Here is a 23,833-nt window from a genome sequence, read left to right on the forward strand (position 1 = left end):
ATTTAGAGATCATTTGTTAAAGCAGCAGAATTTGTTAATGCAGTCTAAGCTGCCTGGTACAGAAAACATTGCTCCTTGATACATTACTAAAAGTACATTGTGCATGATTCACGGCAGATTTGAGGTACATTCTTTTCGTAAACAATCAAATAAAATTCAGTGCTCCCAGCACAATCCTAGTGAAGCAAACAAATGTAATCAAGTGATCCAAGGCATCATAACGAAACCCAAGCATGAAAATTCTAAGACTGAAAACAGAGTCACCTTCTCAAACCCTGGCAAACAGCACCAAGAAAGGCCAAAAGAAAGGGCTTTCATACACAATTTGCCCAGTAACAGGAAGTAGCTTAAAAATTTTTCTCCAAACGGCACATAAGTCACATAAGAACACAGCCAGCAGCTAAAGGGCAGCTAGCCATTTAAACAAGAACACTTGCCTATTTCTAAGAACTGTCTCAAAAACCCATTGTGAAACAACAGGAGCCTTGATGTAACTCCAAGATTACAAATCCTACCTAGCAACTACTAACAATCACTGATCAGAATTCAGCAACTCTTACAAGGCTGTCAGTACTAAGAAACTTTTGTTCAAAACAACCTGTATAACCTCCTCTTTCCCCAATGAACCCCAACCTTTTCCCTTATTCTCCACCAGATGCTAGCCTTGTCTGTATGCACATCCAGGAATGCAATCCCACTTCTTATATATTATTTCCAAAGAAAATCTTTTCACCCAAAGATTTTTCTCTCTATATTTTTTATATTGACACCAGTTTCAACCATTCATTCATTTGCCCTGCCAAAATGTACTGAGCACTTGCTCTGTACTGGACACCATGCTATTCCCTGGTAATATAGAGGTAAGTAAGATATAGAGGCTGTACACAGGAAGTAACAGAAGGAAGAGACAAATGTTAGCAAATAATTACAACACAGCCACAGCGTGATGGGCTATAACAGGGAAGGTATAAAGACCTGTCACAGAACAAAAGGTAACAGAGGTTTTACAACAAAGAGAATCTTGAAGAGTCAGACCTTGACGGACAGGCAGGTATTTTTAAAGTGAAAGAAAGAGGATCACCCTTCCAAACAAAAGAAACAGGTCATTACACAGAGCAATAAATGAATTTAACAGTGTGACAAGAGGTTCCAGGTGAGTGACCTAGTGCATTCAGAAAGAAATAAGGCTAAAGAGCAAACTGGAAGCAGACAACATAAAACCTTCCTTCTAAGCTGCTTCAGAGAGCCTAACTTTAACCCTGTCAGCAATGGTAAGCCATTGAAAACTTTCCATAGACCACAACACGGTCAAATTTGTGTTGTAGGAAGCTAACGTTGAGAGAAACACAGATGTTGGATTACAAAGGAAGAGCCCAACATCATTGTTCTCTGCTCTGATGTTTGCTCATTTCAACAAAGGCAAATGGCTATATTTTTTTTTTTTTTTTTTTTTGTAGAGACAGAGTCTCACTTTATGGCCCTTGGTAGAGTGCCGTGGCCTCACACAGCTCACAGCAACCTCCAACTCCTGGGCTTAAGCGATTCTCTTGCCTCAGCCTCCCGAGTAGCTGAGACTACAGGCGCCCGCCACAACGCCCGGCTATTTTTTGGTTGCAGTTTGGCCGGGGCCGGGTTTGAACCCGCTACCCTCGGTATATGTGGCCAGCGCCTTACCGACTGAGCTACAGGCGCCGCCCATGGCTATATGTTTTATTCAAAAGGCACAAGCTAAATTGCCAAGTAAAAACAACAAAAAGCTGACTACATGCAAAGGATTTACAAGATTCTGCAAAGAAATATCACACACAAGAAATCTGGGAAGAATTTAAAGTCACTTCTTTCTTCTCATAAAACATTCATATTCAATCCATCCTGCTTCTCATAGTATTCTGCTGCCATAAGCAACCCACCCTGGGCTCACAGTAAACCACCCTGAATGTAAAATCAGAATACTAAGTGCAAAGTGTTACAAGAAGATAGGAAATTTAAATAGCCAGTGAACAGACATAATTCTGACAGACCACCCTTTTAGAGCCAAAAAAATATTTAAGATTAAGCAACAATTTCCTTTATATTTTCATCATACTGGTCTCTGACCATGTATCTTATTGGACTTCCTATTACTACCCTGTTTCCCCAAAAATAAGACAGTGTTTTATTTTAAGATGTGCTCCCAAAGATGCGCTAGGTCTTATTTTCGGGGGACATCTTATCTTTCCTGTGAGTAGGTCTTATTTTCGGAGGATGTCTTATTTTCGGGGAAACGGGGTAACAAGGGACAGTGCAAAGAGGTAAACTCAAACAGAATTCAGAATTGAAAGAAATCCTAAATGGCTTCTGCTTGAACCCCAAACCAATGGTCCTCAGGCGACTGTGCAGTCTGCTTCAGTCCCCTCTAATGGGAAAAAAGCCACTATCTCTTGAAACGTCACAACTGATCTGTGGCTAACTTAAGAAGTTTTTGACATTGCAAAAGCATGCTGTCCTTAACAAAATGACTATCACCAGCAAATCTAAACAACCATTTGTATCCTTTAGAAATACAAAGCTATAAATAGGGCAGTGCCCGTTGCTCAGCGGGTAGGGCACCGGCCATATACACCGAGTCTGACAAGTTCGAACTCAGTCCAGGCCAGCTAAAACAACCACAACTGCAACAAAAAAATAGCCGGGCATGTGGCAGGCACCTGTAATCCCAGCTTCTTGGGAGGCTGAGGCAAAAGAATCACTTGAGCCCAAAAGTTTGAGGTTGCTGTAAGCTGTGATGTGATGGCACTCTACCCAGGGCACCAGCTTGAGACTCTGTCTCAAAAAAAAAAAAAAAAAAACCAAGCTATAAATATTGTAAACTTAAGCAAATATGAATTAGTAAAAATAATTACAAGATGTCTTTATGAGAACCTAAAGATTTTCATAAATATTTTGAAAGTCCTCAAAGGCAGAACATTTTCTTCTATTGATGGTAGCTGACGGTATAACAGTTGAAGACACAGTTGTAGAATTAGAGCACTATGTTTGAATCCAACTATTTCCTTTTCTGTTTATGGAGAAATTATTTTTAAAGCCAATCCTCTACTTACTGTTTAAGCTTGGGCAATTACCTAACCACTTAATATCACAAGTTTCCTTTCTTGTAATATTACAATTATAAAAGTACCTACTCCACAGGACTGTTGTAAGGATTAAATGAGATAACACTTGTAAAGAGCCTATATAACAAGAATTTAATACCCATCAACTATCAAGACTTCTCACTATTGACAGTTTCCAATATATAGAACATAATAAATAAAACCTTATAATTAACTAATCAAAATAAAGTTTTATGAACTTGAAAGAAAAGTTAGACCACATTATTAAAACACCTTTAAAAAATAAAATGACAACTACTTCAACTATAAAAAATTATAGATAAAATCACTTTTGTAGGGGAAAAAGTGCACAGAGTTAGATTCTACTTACATCTGGTTTGGAATGCTGAAATATCTTCAAGGGAAACTGTAAGTCCCCTTTAGCTAATGTTACTAAATATTCCCTTAATAGCTCGTTAGCCACACCAGGAGAATGCTTCTCACAACGATGAAGAAAGGGAACCATCCACTGGTAAGCACTTGTCACATACTTGTCCTCAGAACACTGAAAGTATAATTAAGCAAAACAAATAAGCAAGCATAAAATTAAACTGAAAACCTTACTATACCAGACAATAGATTCTAAAGTTTACAGATAATCAGGCAGGGATTAAATAAAGCAAGCCTAATACTCTCTAAAGCAGACCCTCCTGTTCACCACTCTTAACGTGGACAGACAGGTAGCCGGAGAATGAATCAAGAGGGGCTAATAGCTAACAGCAGCAATACCAGGTAGTCCATCTCTTTGGACCATAATCAGTCTGGGCTCCCAAGGAACCTAAACTAAGCTCAGCTCTAGAAGACAAACATGAGATCCTCCAGTTCAGAACAATGAGAGGAACTGCCCAAAGAGTGCATGTGTAGGAAGAGGGGGAGAGAGAGAGAGGGAGAGAGGGAAGCAGGGAGGGAGAGAGTGGTAGAGAGGGAGGGAGGGAGAGAGAGGTAGAGAGGGAGGGAGGGAGGAAAGGAGAGGGAGAAACCTTAGACCAGTGGTTCTCAACCTGTGGGTCACGACCCATAGGAACTGTTATTAAAGGGCCACAGCATTAGGAAGGTTGAGAACCACTGCCTTAGACCAACACAAACATTGAAACAGAAAATAGCGGAGACAGACAGATAAATAAACTCTAAAAAAGAAGGCATTTGAGAACAAAGTCTCACCTATAAAACCCTAGACTCTTCCTCATCCTTTCTTGGTTCTCTTTATTTTGCCCTCTTACATCCATTTTTCCAAAACTCAAAATGACACAGATAATTTTACTCATTGTGACTAAAATTACACAACTGCTTCTCTTAATTATACCAGGAGATAAACCTGAATCTTTTGAGAAAAATTCTATATATAACACAAATCAAAATTCATTGGGTGGATTATAGGAAAAGAAACAAATGACAGAAAGGGAGGTAAGTACAAAGGCAGAGACAAAAGGAAGACTAAACTAAGGCGAAGTGGGAGAGGGAGAGAGAGAGGAGGCAAAGCAGAAGGGAAGAGCCAGCAGCCAGCTTGATTCTGCCTCTTCATCCAGCCCATTCAAAGGAGGCTGCCAAACATCAAGTGACTAGAAAGAGCATTCTTTGACAGCTCCAAGCTCCACGGCAGCATTATTCTTGGCTCCAGAATCAGTTAGCATAGAAACCAGGTCCTAGCTGTGGGGATAAAATACAGGATGACCTAAGAACAATCTGAGAATGGCTAGGAAAATTCCCCTGAACATACCAACCCTGAAGCCAAGTCATTTTCTTCACACAACCACTCAGCCCTCTGAAATTCAGTACTTTTTTTCTTCTGTCCTTGAAATAGCTAAGTAATTGAAAATTTTAAGAGTAAAGAACTAGAAAGATAAGACACAGGGTTACTAGAATGACCAGCTAGTTTAGAAATATGCCTAACTAAAAGGAAAAAAAAAAAAAAAAACCCACAAATCATACAGATAGGTCTGAACAGAGGGCAAGCAAGGCAAAAAAACAGACAAATAGTTATATGTGTCTTTAGTAATTTATCCATAACATTTGGTTTGGAAAAAGTCAAGAAACTTCCCTTTCTTTAATAAATTCTTGGGCTTAAAGGACACTTCACCTTTGGTTTGAGACACATACTAATCAAAGTACAGAGTGATTAGGTTAAAAAATAACCTACACTATTCATCAGTAATCTTAGTTTTTCAATGTCTTTCATCTGCTGGAGTTCTTCCAAAGTTAAGGTTAAGTCACACCCAGCTTCATAAACCAATGTTTCCAGAGTAACCAAATTATCACACAGAACCAGCAAACCAGGGACACTCCGCTCCATTCCGAGACGAGTAAGTGACAAGGCACAGTCAACCTAAAATTGAAAAGCAACAGTAAGTTCAAGCTTTACATATTTCTCATATATTCTAAAGTAAAATCTTCTGGTATAAAACCTAATTCTTGTAATCGTTTCTTACAGAACTGTATTATCAGTGACATACAATTTTTACTTACTACAAAAACACTGGAGTTCTTTACCAAATATATAAGCATCAAACTATATGAAAGGAATCAGACAATCAGCAAGAAATACTGAAGATAAAGATAATACGAAAAAGACAACCACTTTGAATTTACAGAGCATTACAACACAGTTTTACATATATTTTTCTGTTTAATTTCCCAACATTATATTAACAAGCAGAGAAAAACCTAATACTGCTAGTAGTGATAAAACCAAATTAATCTTCCTTTTACTGTTCTCTTCCAAAAAGAATGTTTGTACCCAAGGTTTTGCTTTTATATTCCCGTTTAGTACCTATCTTTTCACGGTGCCTCCCATACAAAAGTTGTTCAAGAAATAGTTGTTCAAGAAACCCTGGTACAAATACTTTCTTTGTGTCAATTTGAATATTTAGCTTTCATCAGAAAAAGAAAATGATTTCCTTATGCATACTCAGGAAACAGTTATTTGAATCCTACTTCTGGATCAAGTTTATAAATTAATATATTCTATGACTGACGGAAAAATCATGCATATGTGACCTAAACCCATAATCTCTCACACCACTCCCTATGCTGTTATTCCCAGACTAACAATGATTTATTGCGGGCCTACTATGATTTAAGCACCATTCCAGGTATTCGGAATACAAAACTGAATATAATGAGGTCACTACCTTCAAAGAACTCTCAGGCTAGCAGAGAAAGAATCCAGTGAACCGGTGACTTAGCAGAGTGAGGCAAGTGCCGTGTAGGATCAGGATCCCAAGGAAAGTAGTGCCCAGCCCAACCTGAGCATGTCCCAGATGAGGGAACATTTAACATGGACTTTAACGAATCAGTGGGCATTAGGTGAAGAGGGAAGGTTAGGGAAGGAGAAGAGCACAGAAGACAGAGATGTATAATGTGCTGTGAAAGTACAATTAGTTCCTGTGCTGGAAAAGAAAGTGGGCAGTGAAGTGATGAAAAAGATGGCTTCAGTAGGGGGGAGGCAGGGGTAGGTGATAGGGTGATGAAGAACACTGTCCGCCAAGCCAAGGGACATGCAGGGATCTGCCCTAAAAGCGCTACTGCTGAAGGGTTATCAACGGAGGCACGGCATACAGAGATTCACACTTTGGAAAGACAGCCAAGTATCTACCGAATGATGAAGGAAACATCAGAGGTGAAGTGGAAGGGGACTGGCTGGAAACCAGCAGTCAGTCAGGAGAGCTGCCACAGGTCTCTCAGTAGAGGAACTTGGCAGACATATACTGGTTCACCCATTCAGTCACCAATTAGTTCACTCATTTGTTCAGTAAATATTCACTGAACATGTGCTACATACTAGGCAAAAAAATAATAAGGAACTGAACTTGACATATAGGAGGAAGAATATAACAGGTGTAACTAAGGAGACAATTTATGAAATGTGGTCAGGGGAGGTGAGGAGTTTGAGGACGGAGGAGGAGGACTCTAGAAGGACCAGAACCACAGGAGATATACACATGTAGATGGGGGAAGAGAGGATATCTATCCAAGGTAAAACTTAATTCTGTATTGAGCATATTACTTGTGGGACTTCTCAGTGCAGACTACCAATAGTGGTCCCAAAACAAGAAAACACGCTCTGTGCGTATAGTTGGCTGAAGACAGTGTCTAAGAACTGTCAGCACTTAGATCATGAGTAGTATCTGGGGAGGAGGACCCGAATGGGTCAAATCTGTAGACCCTCTGCTAGTGACAAGAGCAGCACCCTGGACAGTAACATGCACGGGACAAGCCAAAGAACAGGAGCCACAGGAGGAGACTAAAGAGAAGGGCTAAGGCAAAGACAGGAAATGCTACAACGGAAGCCAGAGGAGAAGACGTTTCAGGAAAGAAGTAGTAGTAACTAGTGTCAAAGGATGATGAAGTTAAGCAACAAACAAGGGGAATTTGACACTAAGAGGTGGACTGTTAGTCTTACTGAGTGTGGTTTTCAGTAGGGTGGTAGAAGTAGCCGGACTCAGGACACGAGGAATAACCAAACATTGAGAAAGTGATTAGCAAAAGCACAGTGACTGTTTCTGAGCCAAGCTGCTAAAGAAAGAAGCAGCTATGCAGAAGCCAAGGAGGGCAGGGCTCTAATGCTTTTTTTTTTTCTTTTTTGCATTTATGAAATAGAAAGGATTTGGACTTTATGTCCAAAAGGGGGGAGGGGCAGGGGACACAGTAAATAATGAGAGGTAAAAATACAGGAAGAAGAAAACAGATGATGGGTGAAATGATCGTAAGCACGTGGGAATGTAGAACTCAGGGCACCAGCAGCGACAAAGAGTAGCTCTGAACACCAGGGACCTCTTCCACTGGAAAAGCCAGGAAGAACAAGCAGACATGGAAGGACCTTCTCAAATTTTCAAATGAAATACAAAGCAAAATCACTTCCTAAGGTTGACAGGAAAGCGGTGAGTACAATGAGCCGAGAAGGGCAAGAGGGAGCAGTTATACAAGGCCAAGGACAATGCCAGCAAGTAAGAAGGGCCTGGCCAAGCCTTTCAAAGGCCCAGGGACTAACAGGTGACAGTGAAAGAAAAAAACAGAAATGCATTTTCAGGTGAAAAGAGTGGCACAAATAAACACAAGGCTGGGTTAGTAAAATTAGGTAAAGAACGAGGCAAAACAGGAGGGATCTGGTGGTACTTCAGTAGATAAATGTTCTCTAACTCAATGCCTAGTAATAAAAATACCACCTATGTCTGAAAGGATACATCTGCCTTCATACCAATTTTATTAAAAACTCTGTCTCAGATGAATTTTCAGGAAGCATTAAGAAAATTGACGCATAGAACACAACTTTGTACAAGTAATAGTTTGAACACATAGTGTATTAGTGATTTGGAATACACTCACCAACTTTGTCATCTAAATTCATCTCTCTAATATCAACTCTGAATTTACTGCTTTCCCAAATACATACTGAAGTAAAAATATTTTTAAAGTAAAATTACTGACACTTGAAATGAAACTAGGGTCTAATGCAACTTACAGAATTATACAACATACCCTAAGCCCTCACCAGATAAAATGTACTGCTATAAATGTTTTCCTAAACCAACAAATAAGTTTTGCTAAAGGCATTTATAGGCACTAAGGAAAAAGAATTCCCACACCAATTAAATTGCTACAAATGAAAAAGATAAAACTATGTCAGATATCACTTTGACCATAGCATGAGCCACATAAAATGTCAATACCTAAAAGAAAGCTTAAAAAAAAAAAAAAAAAAGGCTAGGCTTTTGGCAAATGCCTATAATCTCAGCACTTTAAAAGGCCAAAGCAGAAGAATCACTTGAAGCCATGAGTTTGAGACCAGCCTGAGAAACTTAGCAAGAACTCGACTCTACAACAAATAAAAAAAATTAGCCAGGCAGGATGGATGGTGTGTGCCTGTAGTCCGAGCTACTCAACAGGCTGAGGTAGGAAGACTGCTTGAGCCTCTAAGTATTAAGTTGCAGAGAGCTCTGTTAATGCCACTGCACTCTACTCTAGCCTGGGCAAAAGAGCAAGATATGTCTAAAAATATTAATTAATTAATTAATTAATTAAACAGCCTATAAGAGAAGTGTTTTTAAATAAAGAAAGAATATAATTCAACTAAATAAAGTACCTCTGAATCACTTTTCTTTCTTTATAATTATCCTAATTACTCAAAAAGAGAATTCAAGATATCTAGGAATTATGCTAGACTCTTTAAAAAAATTAAATTTCAGAAAGTTCTGTGGGGTTCTTAACAGATTTTACTGCTAGAGCAGTTTTAGGATCACAACAAAATTCACCAGAAAGTACGAGTTCCCATGTGCCTCCCAGCCTACCCCTCCAGCAACACCACCTCCCCCACCATCAACACCCCTCAGCAGAGCAGTGCATTTGTTACGATTCATGAACCTACACTGACACCTCAATATCTCCCAGAGCCCACAGTTTAAAGCAGGTTTCACTCTTGGTGCTGTACATTCGTGTTTTGAAAACTGTCTGATGACACATACCTACCATTATAGTACCATGAAGAATACTTTCCCTGCCCTAAAAGTCCTCTGTGCTCTATTTATTCCTCCATACCCTAACCCCTAGCAACCACTGATTTTTTTTCTTTCACTGTTTCCATAGTTTTGCCTTTTCCAGAATGTCACAGAGTTGGCACCATACAGTATACAGTCATTTCAGATCAGCTTTTTTCACTTAATAATGTACAGTTAAGCTTTCAAACCACATCTTTTATGGTTTTAAGCCTCATTCCTTTTTAGCACTGAGTAACAATCCATTGTCTGGACGTACCACAGTTTATCCATTCACCTATGTAAGAACATCTTAGTTCATCAGTGGTCACATAAGTATACTCAAAGATGTTAATAAGGATAACCTGGGGATGGGGGAAAAGGAGATTATGGGAACTCTCCTGTAATTTCTACTTAATTTTTCAATAAGCCTAAAACTCCTCTAAAAAGTAAAATCTGTAAATAAATAACATAGATAACTATAAAAAATAATAGTTTATTTTTCATTCCAGTGTGACACTTTTTCTCTTTCTTTTGCTAATTTTTTTTTTCTTTAGAGTGCCATGGCATCACACACAGCTCACTGCAACCTCAAACTCTCGGGCTTAAGCAATTCTTTTATCTCAGCCTCCCAAGTAGCTGGAACTACAGGTACCCACCACAATGCCCAGCTATTTTTTGTTGCAGTTGTCACATTGTTGTTTAGCTGGCCCAGGCTGGCTTTGAACCCGCCAGTCTCAGTGTATGCGGCTGGCACCATAACCACTGTGCTAGGGAAACCAAACTGCCGCACCCCCGGCATCAAGCCGTGGCGGGATGGCTCTGTCCGCGTTGTAAAAACTGTGGTAAGGCGGTGAGTGCTCCCCGGAGCGTTGCCCCCGGTCCCCCTGGCCTGCAACAGCAGCGCATAAGTTGCCTAGCATGCCTTTTAGTGAACGTAAGAATTCATGAGGTGCGGCATAAAGGCCTAAATAACCTTTACCCTGAAACCTGTTTGAAACTTGTTTGTTGAGTTGAATGGTTAATTGTTGCTTGAATGTCCTCAGAAACTAAGAATAAACATAATGACTTACTAATCCATGACTTCATCTATACAATGGAGACTAAATGTCTCCAAGGGAACACGTTCCCACCATAAAGGTCAGTTAATTGAAACAATGTATCAAGAGAATGCAGGGATGATAAGTTAAGATGTTCCTACCAGATACCCGCTCCCTCCGGTCTCTTATCTCTACCTTATGTCCCTTTGAAACTGTTTCTTTGAAATAAGTTTTCTATGAAATTGCTTTCTCTATAATTTTGTCACTATACACTTAAAACATATACATAATTCACTATCAATTCACTAACAACATAAAAATCATAATCAAATATAAAAATATAAAAATACAAAATGTGAACAAAGCAGTTTTACAAAGAAAGAAGGTTTAAACATAGATAAAGAGAAGTAAAAGAGTAACTGCTGATAAGCAGCAGTCCTTTGTTCCCCCTTACGGGCAGAAACATTGTCTAAGAAAAGACAGTTGACTACTCCCATCTACAAAACTCGATAAGAACTTTGTAAGCATCAGCAAGTCATAAAAATATCTTTTGTAGTTTGTAAGACATTGTCAAAAATGTATAAATACCATGCCTAAAAATCAGTAAAGTACAACTGCTTTCTTCATCATCCTTGGTGTGTGGCAGTTTGTCATTTTCCTGCGTCGCCCTTTCAATCAACCTGAGCCGTTCTCGCCCTGAAAGCCCTCGGACTGAGACTCATTCGACTGGCGGTCCGCGGCAGCTGGCGCCTCGAACAGGGACCTGAAGGACAGGTGATCTTTCTTTTTCTTTCTTTCCTCTCTTTTTCAGATTGAAGGCGACTCTCACCAGGGAGCTGCAGTCCCGCCGGTAAAGGCTGACCGGTTAAGTGTGAGTAATCCGCAGGACAACATGGGGCATACATTGGGTAAGGAAGAACACATGCTCAGTGTCATGATACAGCGTTTGTTAGAAAAAAATGGTTTTCATGTGTCTCTCAAACGGTTGGAGGAGCTTATACATTTCATAAAGTTGGTTAGTCCTTGGTTTCTGGAGGAAGGCTCTCTCTCTCTCTCCGACTGGAAGAGAGTGGGACGCGAAATGCGGAAATACATGCAAGAACATGGAGAGAAGGTCTTGCCCCCTCAGGCTTTTCCTTTATGGTTACAAGTTAGAGAACTTTTAGCTGACAATACCTTTTTAGAAGCATTTATAAGAGAAACTGATTCGGAGGTTGGTGATCCTGAATCTAAAGGGGCACCGATTCCTGATGAGGTTCCCCCCGAGGTTCTTAAAGATCCTGAACCGGTACCAAACACTGAGAGCGTTGTCCCTTCGGCTCCAACGCTCAAAGACATTCTACCACCACTCCCACCGGTCGATAATTCCTCAGACAGTGACGAGTGGGATGTGGTCGATGAATTTACTAAACCAGATGAGAGGGACAGAATGAATGATTTTATTCACCCCCGCCGAGCTTACCCGGCTGTTCGTGTCCCAAAAGTCACATCTAAGACAACCTCACAAGCTCCGCTTCCCCGCGTACCTCCTTGTCTCCCTCCGCCGCCCGCGGGCTTTCAAGCGGCGGTGCGAGAAGCCCGTCAGCAGGGAGATTTTACATTTGCTTTCCCGGTACGCTTTCCCACTGAGGATAGGGCACCACCCACCTGGGAACCTCTGTCGTTAAAGACGCTTAAAGAACTGCAACAGGCTGTCCGTACATCGGGAGCTTCTGCCCCTTATACCTTACAAATTGTGGAATCAATTAGCAGTCAATGGCTTACCCCGTATGATTGGCAGCAAACGGCCAAAGCCACGCTTTCCCCAGGTGATTATATTTTATGGAGAACAGAGTATGAAGATAGATGTAGAGAAAGTATTAATCAACATGTAGGAAGAAAAGCACAGCCCACGCTGTCCATGCTTCTAGGGACAGATGAATTTGCTTCTTTTGAAAATCAAATTAAACTACCCCGACAATTTTTAGAGATAGTCAGCCATAATGCAGTTTCCGCTTGGCGAAAAATACCTCCTCCGGGAACCAAGGGCACAACTTTAGCAGGCATAAAACAGGGTATGGAAGAGTCCTATCCTGACTTTATTTCTCGCCTGGAAGAAGCTATTAATAGAATGCTTCCACCATCAGAGGGCACAGAATTATTACTCAAGCAATTGGCTTGGGAAAATGCAAATACGCTGTGTCAGGACTTAATACGTCCACTCAGGAAAACAGGTACCTTACAAGATTATATTAAAGCATGCATGGATGCCTCACCAGCAATTGTCCAGGGAATGGCGTTTGCTGCAGCTATGCGGGGTCAGAAATTTAGTTCATATGTTAAAGGTGCTTTTGATAGAGACCCCAGTAATACATGTTTTGGGTGTAATCCCCCACATGACTTGCCCACTTGTTATAACTGTGGGAAGCCAGGTCATATACAGAAGGATTGTAAGAAATCCACCGGTGCTAATAATAATAATAATAAGTCCCGTGGATTACCCCCGGGACCATGCCCTCGTTGTAAGAAGGGCAGGCACTGGAAAAATGAATGTAAATCTAAATTTCATAAAGATGGAACCCCCTTGTCAGACAAGGGTGCTAACTTTATTGATACCAACCAGACAAAAAACTAGATAAGGGGCGTTCTCCCAGCCCCGACTCCAAGGGAGAGTCTCCTGCTCCTACCGCAGTACGACCTAAGTTAGAGCCCACATCTACTATTAATTGTATACCACCTGAATGGACAATTCATGATCTCCCACGTGGGACTCCTGGCAGTGCAGGCTTAGACCTTGCCAGTTCTAAAGATATAATCATATCCAAACATGATGGTGTTGTGTTAGTTCCCACAGGAATAAAAGGAAAGTTATTACCAGGTACTGTTGGTGTTATATTGGGACGAAGTTCCAATTACACCAAACATTTTGAAGTTGTTCCAGGAGTAATCGATTCTGATACTGAAAATACAATTAAAGTCATGGTAAAGTCTCTAGTAGAAACTACACAAATTCATAAGGGACAAAGAATTGCTCAATTACTATTGTTGCCATATATACCACTCCCCACTTATCACTTACATGATGCCAGGGGAGAGGGACAGTTTGGATTTACTGATAAAGATTGTGTGGCTCTTATACATGATTTATATGATAGACCGATGTTAAAAATGAAAATAGAAGGCAGGCCCATTAAGGGCCTGATGGACACAGGCGCTGATGTAACCTGCATTGCTGCCTCCGACTGGCCGAGATCCTGGCCGGTTCATCGAACTGGGTCTTCTTTAGTTGGTCTCGGTTCTGTTTCTGGTGTCATGCGTAGTACATCTCATTTGTTATGTGAATATAAGGACAAGAAAATTCACTTTCAACCTTATGTGTTACCCTCTCTACCCTATACTTTATGGGGACGAGATCTTTTACATGTCCTAGACATGAAACTAGTTACAGGTGATCAACTTAACGATCAGTGTTTTTCATAGGGGCCACTGCAGAAAACTATGCCTGTAAAATAAAATGGTTAACAGATGTTCCTGTGTGGGTTAGTCAGTGGCCCCTGACAACAGAAAAGTTACAGGCATTACAAATTTTAGTACAAGAACAATTAGATAAAGGTCATTTAGAGGAATCCACTAGTCCATGGAACACTCCTGTGTTTGTCATTAAGAAAAAATCTGGCAAATGGAGACTTTTACAAGATTTAAGAGCAGTAAATGCCATTATGGAAGACATGGGCTCCCTTCAACCTGGGCTTCCGTCTCCTGTAGCAGTACCAGAACAATGGTCACTTATAATTATAGATCTGCAAGACTGCTTTTTTACTATTAATTTACATCCTGAGGACTGTCCTCGTTTTGCTTTCAGTGTTCCTTCTCTAAACTTACAGGAACCGTTTAAAAGATATCAGTGGAAAACTTTACCACAGGGCATGAAAAACAGCCCTACCTTATGCCAAAAATTTGTGGCGGCTGCATTAGCAGCACTGAGAAAACAATTTCCTAGTGCTTACATAATTCATTATATGGATGATATCTTGCTAGCTCATCCTGAGCTGCCAAAAGTACAGCTAATGCTAGAAAAGGCTATAGAACAATTAACTAAATTTGGCTTAGTCATTGCCCCAGAGAAAATTCAGAGAGATAAACCATTAAGTTATCTGGGACAATGGATTCACTCTGACTATATTGCACCTCAAAAGGTGCAAATAAGGAGAGATAAATTACAAACTCTTAATGATTATCAAAAATTACTGGGAGAAATAAATTGGATTCGACCTTTTCTGAAGATTACTACGGGAACCCTTAGTCCTTTGTTTACTATCTTACAGGGAGACTCTAATCCCCGTTCCCCTAGACATTTAACTCCAGAAGCCTTGCAGGCTTTACAAGTTGTTGAACAGGCTTTAACTCAAGCTAGGGTTAAACAAATTAATTATCAAAACCCATGGTCTTTACTCATTTTTTCTACTGAGTATACTCCTACAGCTTGCCTATGGCAGGAAGGTATTTTAGAATGGATTCATTTACCACATGTTCAGACAAAGATTGTTGCTGATTATCCATACCTGGTGTCTTTATTAATTGATAAAGGAAGAAAAAGATCACGGGAATTATTTGGTAAAGATCCTCATGTAATTGTAACTGCTTATAATAAAACTCAAGTGGAACAACTATTTCAAAATAATGATGATTGGGTATTGGCCTTACAAGGCTATGCAGGTCAAATCTTATACCATTATCCTAAACATCCTTTAATTGAATTTACAAAAACAATTTCTCTTATATTTCCTCTTATGTGTTCCAAACAGCCTCTGTCTGACGCAATAACCTTGTTCACAGATGGCTCCTCTACAGGTCGAGCTGTAGTTTTTAGCCCAGGCCTGTCTCCTCTTATTAAAGAGGTCACACAAGCCTCTGCCCAACAAACAGAATTATGGGCTCTAATCTCGGCCTTTAATAATTTCAAACAAAGGTTTAACTTGTACACAGATTCAAAATATATTGCTTCTCTTTTTCCAGCTCTTGAAACTGCTCTTTTAACAGGAACCTCAACTATTCTACCTTTATTAAAGAAACTACAAACTTTAATTCAGCAAAGGAATAATCAATTTTATATTGGTCACATAAGAGGACATACTAATTTACCTGGCCCTTTGGCCCAAGGAAATGCCACTGCAGATTTATTAACACGTACTATAGTGGCATCAGTGGCCGAAGCTGAAGAAAGCCACGCCTTACATCACCAAAATGCTAACGCATTAAGAAAAATGTTTCAAATTACTAGAGAACAGGCAAGACAAATAGTCTTGAAGTGTAAATCCTGTCCTGTTACTCATCATCCTTTAAAATTTGGTGTTAATCCTCGGGGTTTACGCCCCAATGTACTATGGCAAATGGATGTAACACATGTGTCTAGTTTTGGAAAATTACAATATGTACATGTTACTGTTGATACTTTTTCTCATTTTATCTGTGCCTCTGCAAGACCTGGCGAGGCCTACAAAGATGTTGTACAACACCTATTTTACTGCTTTCAGCAGCTAGGTGTTCCTCATCAATTAAAAACAGACAATGCTCCAGCTTATACCTCTCGAGCATTTGAACAATTTTGTATACAGTGGAAAATTGCTCATTCTACGGGGATCCCTTATAATCCTCAGGGTCAGGCGATTGTTGAAAGAACTAATCAAATATTAAAATTACAAATTGAACGCCTACAAAAAGCTCATAAATATTTTTCTCCTCATCATATTTTAACCCATGCTTTATTTGTTTTAAATCACCTTAATGTAAACTCCAACAATTTTACCCCTACTCTCTCCCATTGGCAGCCACAATCGGCTGCCACCCTTCCTAAAGTTCTTTGGAAAGATTTATTATCGGGCCAATGGAAAGGCCCTGATGTATTGTTAACCTCCGGACGAGGCTATGCTTGCATATTTCCACAGGATGCCGACTCTCCCGTCTAGATTCCAGACCGGCTCATCAAACCGGCTCCTCCGGAGACCCCGGCGCAGAAGACAACGCCTGCGGCGGATGAAGATCCTATCTGCACAAATGAGGACGACTGTGGAAATTTCACCGAAACCCTCCAAGACCACGTGGACACAGATCCGTGCCCTGGTGAAACAAGCTAAACAACTTCTCATATCTCAAGGAAACCCTCTAACTCCTACAATGTACTTTCTTGCGTTTCTATCACTAATCTCTACTCCTAAGGTAGAAACTGCAGCTTATTGGTCTTATGTGCCTAATCCTCCTCTGCTACACCCTGTGGGCTGGCTAGATCCAAACCCCATAAAAATTCTTTCTAATGATTCTATCCGCTTAGGAGGTTTAACTGACTCAGAATCCAGACATCATGCTGCGGCTTTAATTAATTTCACTGGCAAAGCCGACTCCTTGCCTATTTGCTTTACTTTAAGAGGCAACACACCTCCTTTTTGTTTACCTACTAGCTACAGGGTATTTTTAACTGATGCTCCAGATCCTCATGATGCAAATAGACGTTATGTTTGGGAATATGAAATACAAACTATTGGAAGTCCTGATTATAATGAAACTTGTTTGTCTGTGGACCACTTGCCTCTCCCTAATTGTAAAGAAAAATATAGAGATAAAAATCAATTCTGGGAATCCTCTTTAACAAAAACCCCTACTTAGCTTTCTTGCGGATTCCCAGACGCTGCTAACAAACATTCTCCCATTAATTCTAATACAATTATCTGGGATTATTCTCCTACTTCCTGCTATGATCATAACAAATATTTATCTAATCAATTGGATAAATATCATAAGTATCAATGGTCTGGTTCCCCTCAGCCAATACGGAGGTGGTTCACACCTGGTTTAGTTGAGCCCATATGGGTGGCTCAATACAACAATAGAACTCAAATACATTATGACTTGTTTAGACTTATTGCTGCTTCTAACTTAATTTTAGAAAAGAAACCTAATATGCCAAAACCAAATGCAATGTCAGTAAGAACTTGTGTTGGATATCCATATGCTCTACTTTTAGCTCCAAATAAGTATTTAACTATTACACAATCTAAAAACTCTTATCATATTTCTTGTACCGCTTGTAAAGTTACAAATTGTCTTACTTCTACTGATTTATTCAATGAACGCTTGTTTAATTCTGTTTTAATTGTTAAAAGACCCTCTTATGTACTATTACCTGTTGATTTACAAGATGATCCTTGGTATGATAATTCCGCTTTACAAGTTTTACATACTGTTAATCAATTAATTCGACCTAAGAGGTTTGTGGCTGCTTTGATTCTCGGTATTTTAGCTTTAATTTCTATAGTTACAACATTTGCTGTAGCCACTACTGCTTTGGTTCAAGAAGTTCACACAGCTCACTTTGTTAATTCTCTCAGCAGCAACATAACTCTAGCCTTAATGACTCAAGCCAGCATAGATAATAAACTTGAAGCAAAACTTAACATCCTAGAAGAAGTAGTTTTAGCCCTAGGTCAAGATATAAAGTTTATACAACATAAACTTCAAACCAGATGTCATTCTGCCTTTCCTGCTATTTGTGTCACTCCTTTACCTTATAATATGTCCACTTCCTGGGAGAAAACTAAAGCTCATCTACAGGGTGTCTGGAAGGACAATGATATTACACATGATTTACGTACTCTCCAAAAAGATATCACTGCCATCAGTGAAGCTCATTTACCTAGCACTTCTCTTGATTCACTGGCTCAATCCCTCTCTGACAATCTTAAATCTTTAAATCCTGTGTCCTGGATTCAGTACATTGTGTTTATTGTCATTATTGGATGCTTGATATTCTGTGTTGTTTTACTGTTACCTTGTCTCCTTCGTTGTGTCTTTTCCTCCTTAAAGGCTGTTCGCCAAGACCTCTTTGAGCTACGTTTCATTAACAAAAAAGGGGGAAATGCCGCACCCCCGGCATCAAGCCGTGGCGGGATGGCTCTGTCCGCGTTGTAAAAACTGTGGTAAGGCGGTGAGTGCTCCCCGGAGCGTTGCCCCCGGTCCCCCTGGCCTGCAACAGCAGCGCATAAGTTGCCTAGCATGCCTTTTAGTGAACGTAAGAATTCATGAGGTGCGGCATAAAGGCCTAAATAACCTTTACCCTGAAACCTGTTTGAAACTTGTTTGTTGAGTTGAATGGTTAATTGTTGCTTGAATGTCCTCAGAAACTAAGAATAAACATAATGACTTACTAATCCATGACTTCATCTATACAATGGAGACTAAATGTCTCCAAGGGAACACGTTCCCACCATAAAGGTCAGTTAATTGAAACAATGTATCAAGAGAATGCAGGGATGATAAGTTAAGATGTTCCTACCAGATACCCGCTCCCTCCGGTCTCTTATCTCTACCTTATGTCCCTTTGAAACTGTTTCTTTGAAATAAGTTTTCTATGAAATTGCTTTCTCTATAATTTTGTCACTATACACTTAAAACATATACATAATTCACTATCAATTCACTAACAACATAAAAATCATAATCAAATATAAAAATATAAAAATACAAAATGTGAACAAAGCAGTTTTACAAAGAAAGAAGGTTTAAACATAGATAAAGAGAAGTAAAAGAGTAACTGCTGATAAGCAGCAGTCCTTTGTTCCCCCTTACGGGCAGAAACATTGTCTAAGAAAAGACAGTTGACTACTCCCATCTACAAAACTCGATAAGAACTTTGTAAGCATCAGCAAGTCATAAAAATATCTTTTGTAGTTTGTAAGACATTGTCAAAAATGTATAAATACCATGCCTAAAAATCAGTAAAGTACAACTGCTTTCTTCATCATCCTTGGTGTGTGGCAGTTTGTCATTTTCCTGCGTCGCCCTTTCAATCAACCTGAGCCGTTCTCACCCTGAAAGCCCTCGGACTGAGACTCATTCGACTGGCGGTCCGCGGCACCAAACCATTCTATAATTTTTCAAAAAGCTTAATATTGCTTGAAATTGGGGTTACAAAATATTTAAAGATTGTAAATTGTGGAATCATTATTGATCTTTTAAAATGTATGATGCTGGTTTCCCAGCACTTTTTATAGACATCAGAAGTTTTTAAATTCTCATTCCTAACTCAAAGGAAAGAACTACTTAGAAATCCGTGTTTTAAAATGTATATGGAAATACTCATATGTACACAGATAAATTCTCTCTATACTCTCAAAAAGCTGTATTTCAACATTCAGCTAAGAAACTACAAAGGGCTCAAACAAAACTGGTTTATCAAGTAGGATTCTTTTTCTTCTTAGCCAGAGACAACAGTAAACTATGTATGTTTTTAAAATTCTGGTAAATCATATGATACCATTGGAGTCTTTTTTTTTTCTCATGAAGGGCTGCAGACTGCAGGCCGGCCATCTTACAAGCTGGAAAGTAATAGCTTCAGCCAGAAGCCGAAAGCGCACCCTCCAGCGCAGCCTTAAAAGGTGTGTGGGTATGTGTGACAAGAGCCTACATTTGCCTACATAAAAGCATGCCTCAGTGGCTCACTTCAGAACTTCTATATCAGTTATTACCAAGCAAGTTTCTCCTGTATCAGTAAAGCAGGACCCCTTGCTTAACGTGACCAGTGTGACCTGGTCATTTCCATATACATGAAATTGGTCTAAAGACTCCAGTTCTCAATGGGAGCAAAACTGTCCACCAGAAGACACTTTGAAAATATGCAGAGGCATTTTGTCTACTGACATTAAGTGGAAGGAAACCAGGAATGCCTAAACTCCCAAAATGGGCAGGGCACCACTCCCATACAACTCGTCCCAATTCTTGCCTACCTTTGAAATGTCTTGAAGAACCTACTTACAAGTGTCAGAGTCTAGATCTCAACTCCACTTAACCTTTAAACAAAATAATTTTTTTGCTTTGAGACAAGGTCTTGCTCTCCTACTTGTACTAGATACATCATAGCTCACTACCACCTGAAACTCCAAGCTCAGGCAATCTTCCTGCCTCAGCCTCCAGAGTAGCTGGGACTACAGGCATGCATCATCCTGCCCAGCTAATTTTTCTACTTTTTGTAGAGACTTGCTATGTTGCTCAGGTTGGTCTCAAACTCCTACTCTCAAGCGATCCTTCTGCCTCAGCCTTCCAACAAAATTCCTTTTTACATGGTTTAATTTATACTGAATTTTTCTGAAAAGCAGCTACTGTATAATCAAGGGAAGATTTTGTTTTGTCAGAATTTGACCATTAGTTAGTTGTTTATATTCCTGACAGCAATTTGTCATATTTAACTCAACAATACAATATGCCTTAATCTGTCTGCAATTTCAGATATCTTATTCTAGTGATTTCTCACTGAATTTACTATTATAGTCATGACCAAGTATTTACATATTTTATTTGTCATATTACAGTTAAGTCATTATATTAATTTTCTTTACCTCTCCAAATAAGATAAAAATATCTATAATTTTCATGTCAGGATATAATTTTGCATTATAAAGTATTTGCTATAAAAAAGATACTATGGATCTAAGAAGAACCACTTTTTTAAGATTTATATATCTTATTTTCAGTCATGAAGATTCATATAATTGATCATTTTTATATGGACCAAAAAAAAAAGATGATAGACAGACTTGTATTTTGTCTGGTTCTGCCACTATTTTTCACTGTTCAAGATGCTTACTTTCCTTTCTGCGGACTTTAGTTTACCTATAAAATAGAGAATTAAACTTTTTTTTTTTTTTTTTGGCCGGGGCTGGGTTTGAACCCGCCACCTCCGGCATATGGGACTGGAGCCCTACTCCTTGAGCCACAGGCGCCGCCCTAGAGAATTAAACTTTAATAGATTATCTCTAAAGATTATTTTCATTTTTATAAGATTTTAAACATTTTCAAAAGTATATGGTTCTTAGCCATCTTTGAAAACATAAGTCAACCATAAGTGTTCTTGGCCATAACTCAAAAAATTTGGTCTAGAACACTTTCATCAGCTCCAGCTCCTGCACAAAAACATGCTTCAGTGGCTTGCTTCAGAACTTGCTATATCAGTTGTTACCAAAAAAAGTCTCGCCTGTATCAGTAAAGTAGTACATCTTGTTTAACGTGACCAGTGTGACCTGGCCATTTCCATATACGTGATGTTGGTCTAAAGACTCCAGTTCTCAATGGGAACAAAACTGTCTACCAGGAGACACTTTGAAAATATGTGGAGGCATTTTGTCTACTGATATTAAGTGGGAGGATCTTCAATCCTATGAAAACTATATTCAGAAATTAGATTAATCAGAAATTCAGGAAGTCTGTTACAGGAAACATAAGGCCAGATATATTCAGTAGGAATTTGAAACAAAGGGGAACCTACTACTTCCTAGAGTACTGCTGCCATCAGATGCTCTAGAATCAACCTCCTTGTCAAAAGACTCACAAGCAGTCCAATGCCAAGACTGCAAGTATAAAGAAAAAGTCAACCGTTGGCCAGACAATGAATATGACTTAAAGACGCCCCCTCCACCAAAAAAAATGACTTCTACCATGCTTTGTTCTAAACTACCAAAGAACATTGCTCTGTTCTCCAAGAAGAAGACAACTTTTGCTTATTTTTTACAGAGCCCTCAACTGGCAGTATTTTTAATGTTCTCTCAATATATTTCCTTTGTTCTCACAGATTCTGGTGTAAAAAATAACCCCATGAAAAACCAAGGGATAGAAAATGTAGATAACATGTCCAGAGTCACACATCTGTCAGTCAGAGAGTCAAGATTAGTATTCAGCTATCCTAAAGTTCAGTATAATCTTCCTCCCTCTTCCAGAACCCCTCTCTGATGCAGCAGTTATTCATTAGTTAAGAACTGAGAGAAATTAGGCATGAACCACAAGAGAACAATAGAAACATCTTCTAACAGAGTTCCTGAAAGATAAAATCACAATCAACTCCACCAAAAAAAAAAAAAAAAAGAAAAGAAAAGAAATAAGAAAAAAAAATACACTAACAATCAACTCCATTATTGGAATAGCAATCTTCTAAATTAATAAGGTATTGAGTCTGTTAATACATAGAAAATTAGAGACAGTATGTACCACAGTTTATATTTTTTAAAGAAAGATTTTGAACTTTTCTTGTACATATTTGCTCTGTAAGAATCTAAAACAAAAACCTGATCCAAAGGATAAATGAAGAAAACTAATGAGAACTACTTATCTCATCCTTTGCAAATTTTAAAGAGGGTGCCAAAAAACCGCATACACATTTTAAGAAAGGAAAAATCTATATTAAAATTGTAATACTCAATATATACTGATAACAATTGTTATCTTGTATATTGTATATCTCCTTTAATTGCAGAAATTGAATGTGACTTGAATATTACAATTTTATACAGATCACTGCATCACAGAGGTATCAACTCCCCCTCACCTGTCGGGCATAATGCTCTATTTCCTTTGTTCTGGTCTGATACCAGTCCATAACCTTCTCGACTGTAAGCTGGGTTGTCTTGAACTTTAGTAACTCAGGCTGCGCAGCATACAAGAATTCGCTTTCATCTTGAAGACTTGGTTCAACAACCGTTCTGTAAACCACAAAGAGAACAATTAATAATTAACTAGAATGCTGGAAATAAGTATAATTTTGTGAGAGAAAAGAACAGCGATGGAAAGAGCAGGAAAGAAAGCAGGTTACAGGGATAGGGAACCTGCATGTATGTGGGTATGCGTGTTTTTGTGTGTTTTCCCATATGTATGTACACCCTTACAAAATAAATGCAACATACTTAGAATGTTTAAATTATTTTCCCATTGGTTTTCCCAATTTAAAAAACCAGAATGGATAATAAATCGAAACAACTATGCAACAAATCAATCAAATAAGTATTAACAAAATCACCCTGGGAAGCTTTACAAAATGTACACAGCTGGGTGTCCAGCACGGGCTTATTAAATCAAAATAACCTGTGCTGGTCAGCCAGCCCTCCTTTACAAAAATACCTCCAAGTTATTCTACTTTGAATTAAGAAACTTTGTTTTGAATATTCTGAAAAACAGGTGCCCAGGGCATTGGCTCACGCCTGTAATCCTAATACTCTGGGAGGCCCAGGTAGGTCCAGGTGGGATTATAGCTTGAGCTCAGGAGTTCAAGACCAGCTTGAACAAAATCAAGACCCTGTCGCTACAAAAAAAAAAAAAAAATAGAAAATTTAGCCAGGCTGGTGACAAACGCCTGTAGTCCCAGCTACTCAGGAGGCTGAGGCAGAAGGACCACTTGGACCCA

At 39.2% G+C, this 23,833-nt stretch overlaps 1 protein-coding gene across 2 annotated transcripts in view; it reads right to left on the bottom strand.

Moving 5' to 3' along the window:
- NBAS (NBAS subunit of NRZ tethering complex) overlaps positions 1 to 23,833 on the bottom strand; it is a 408,191-nt gene that overhangs the window by 238,867 nt on the left and 145,491 nt on the right. For both annotated transcript variants that reach the window (XM_053587868.1, XM_053587869.1), the window contains 3 exons: positions 22,982 to 23,135; positions 5,269 to 5,454; positions 3,463 to 3,636 (listed from right to left, as the gene is read on the bottom strand). In XM_053587868.1, the coding sequence (XP_053443843.1) occupies positions 3,463 to 3,636; positions 5,269 to 5,454; positions 22,982 to 23,135 (514 nt within the window). The remainder of the gene's footprint in view (positions 1 to 3,462; positions 3,637 to 5,268; positions 5,455 to 22,981; positions 23,136 to 23,833) is intronic.

Source organism: Nycticebus coucang, chromosome 4, assembly GCF_027406575.1.
Source record: "Nycticebus coucang isolate mNycCou1 chromosome 4, mNycCou1.pri, whole genome shotgun sequence".
In the NCBI taxonomy this organism is placed as follows: domain Eukaryota; kingdom Metazoa; phylum Chordata; class Mammalia; order Primates; family Lorisidae; genus Nycticebus; species Nycticebus coucang.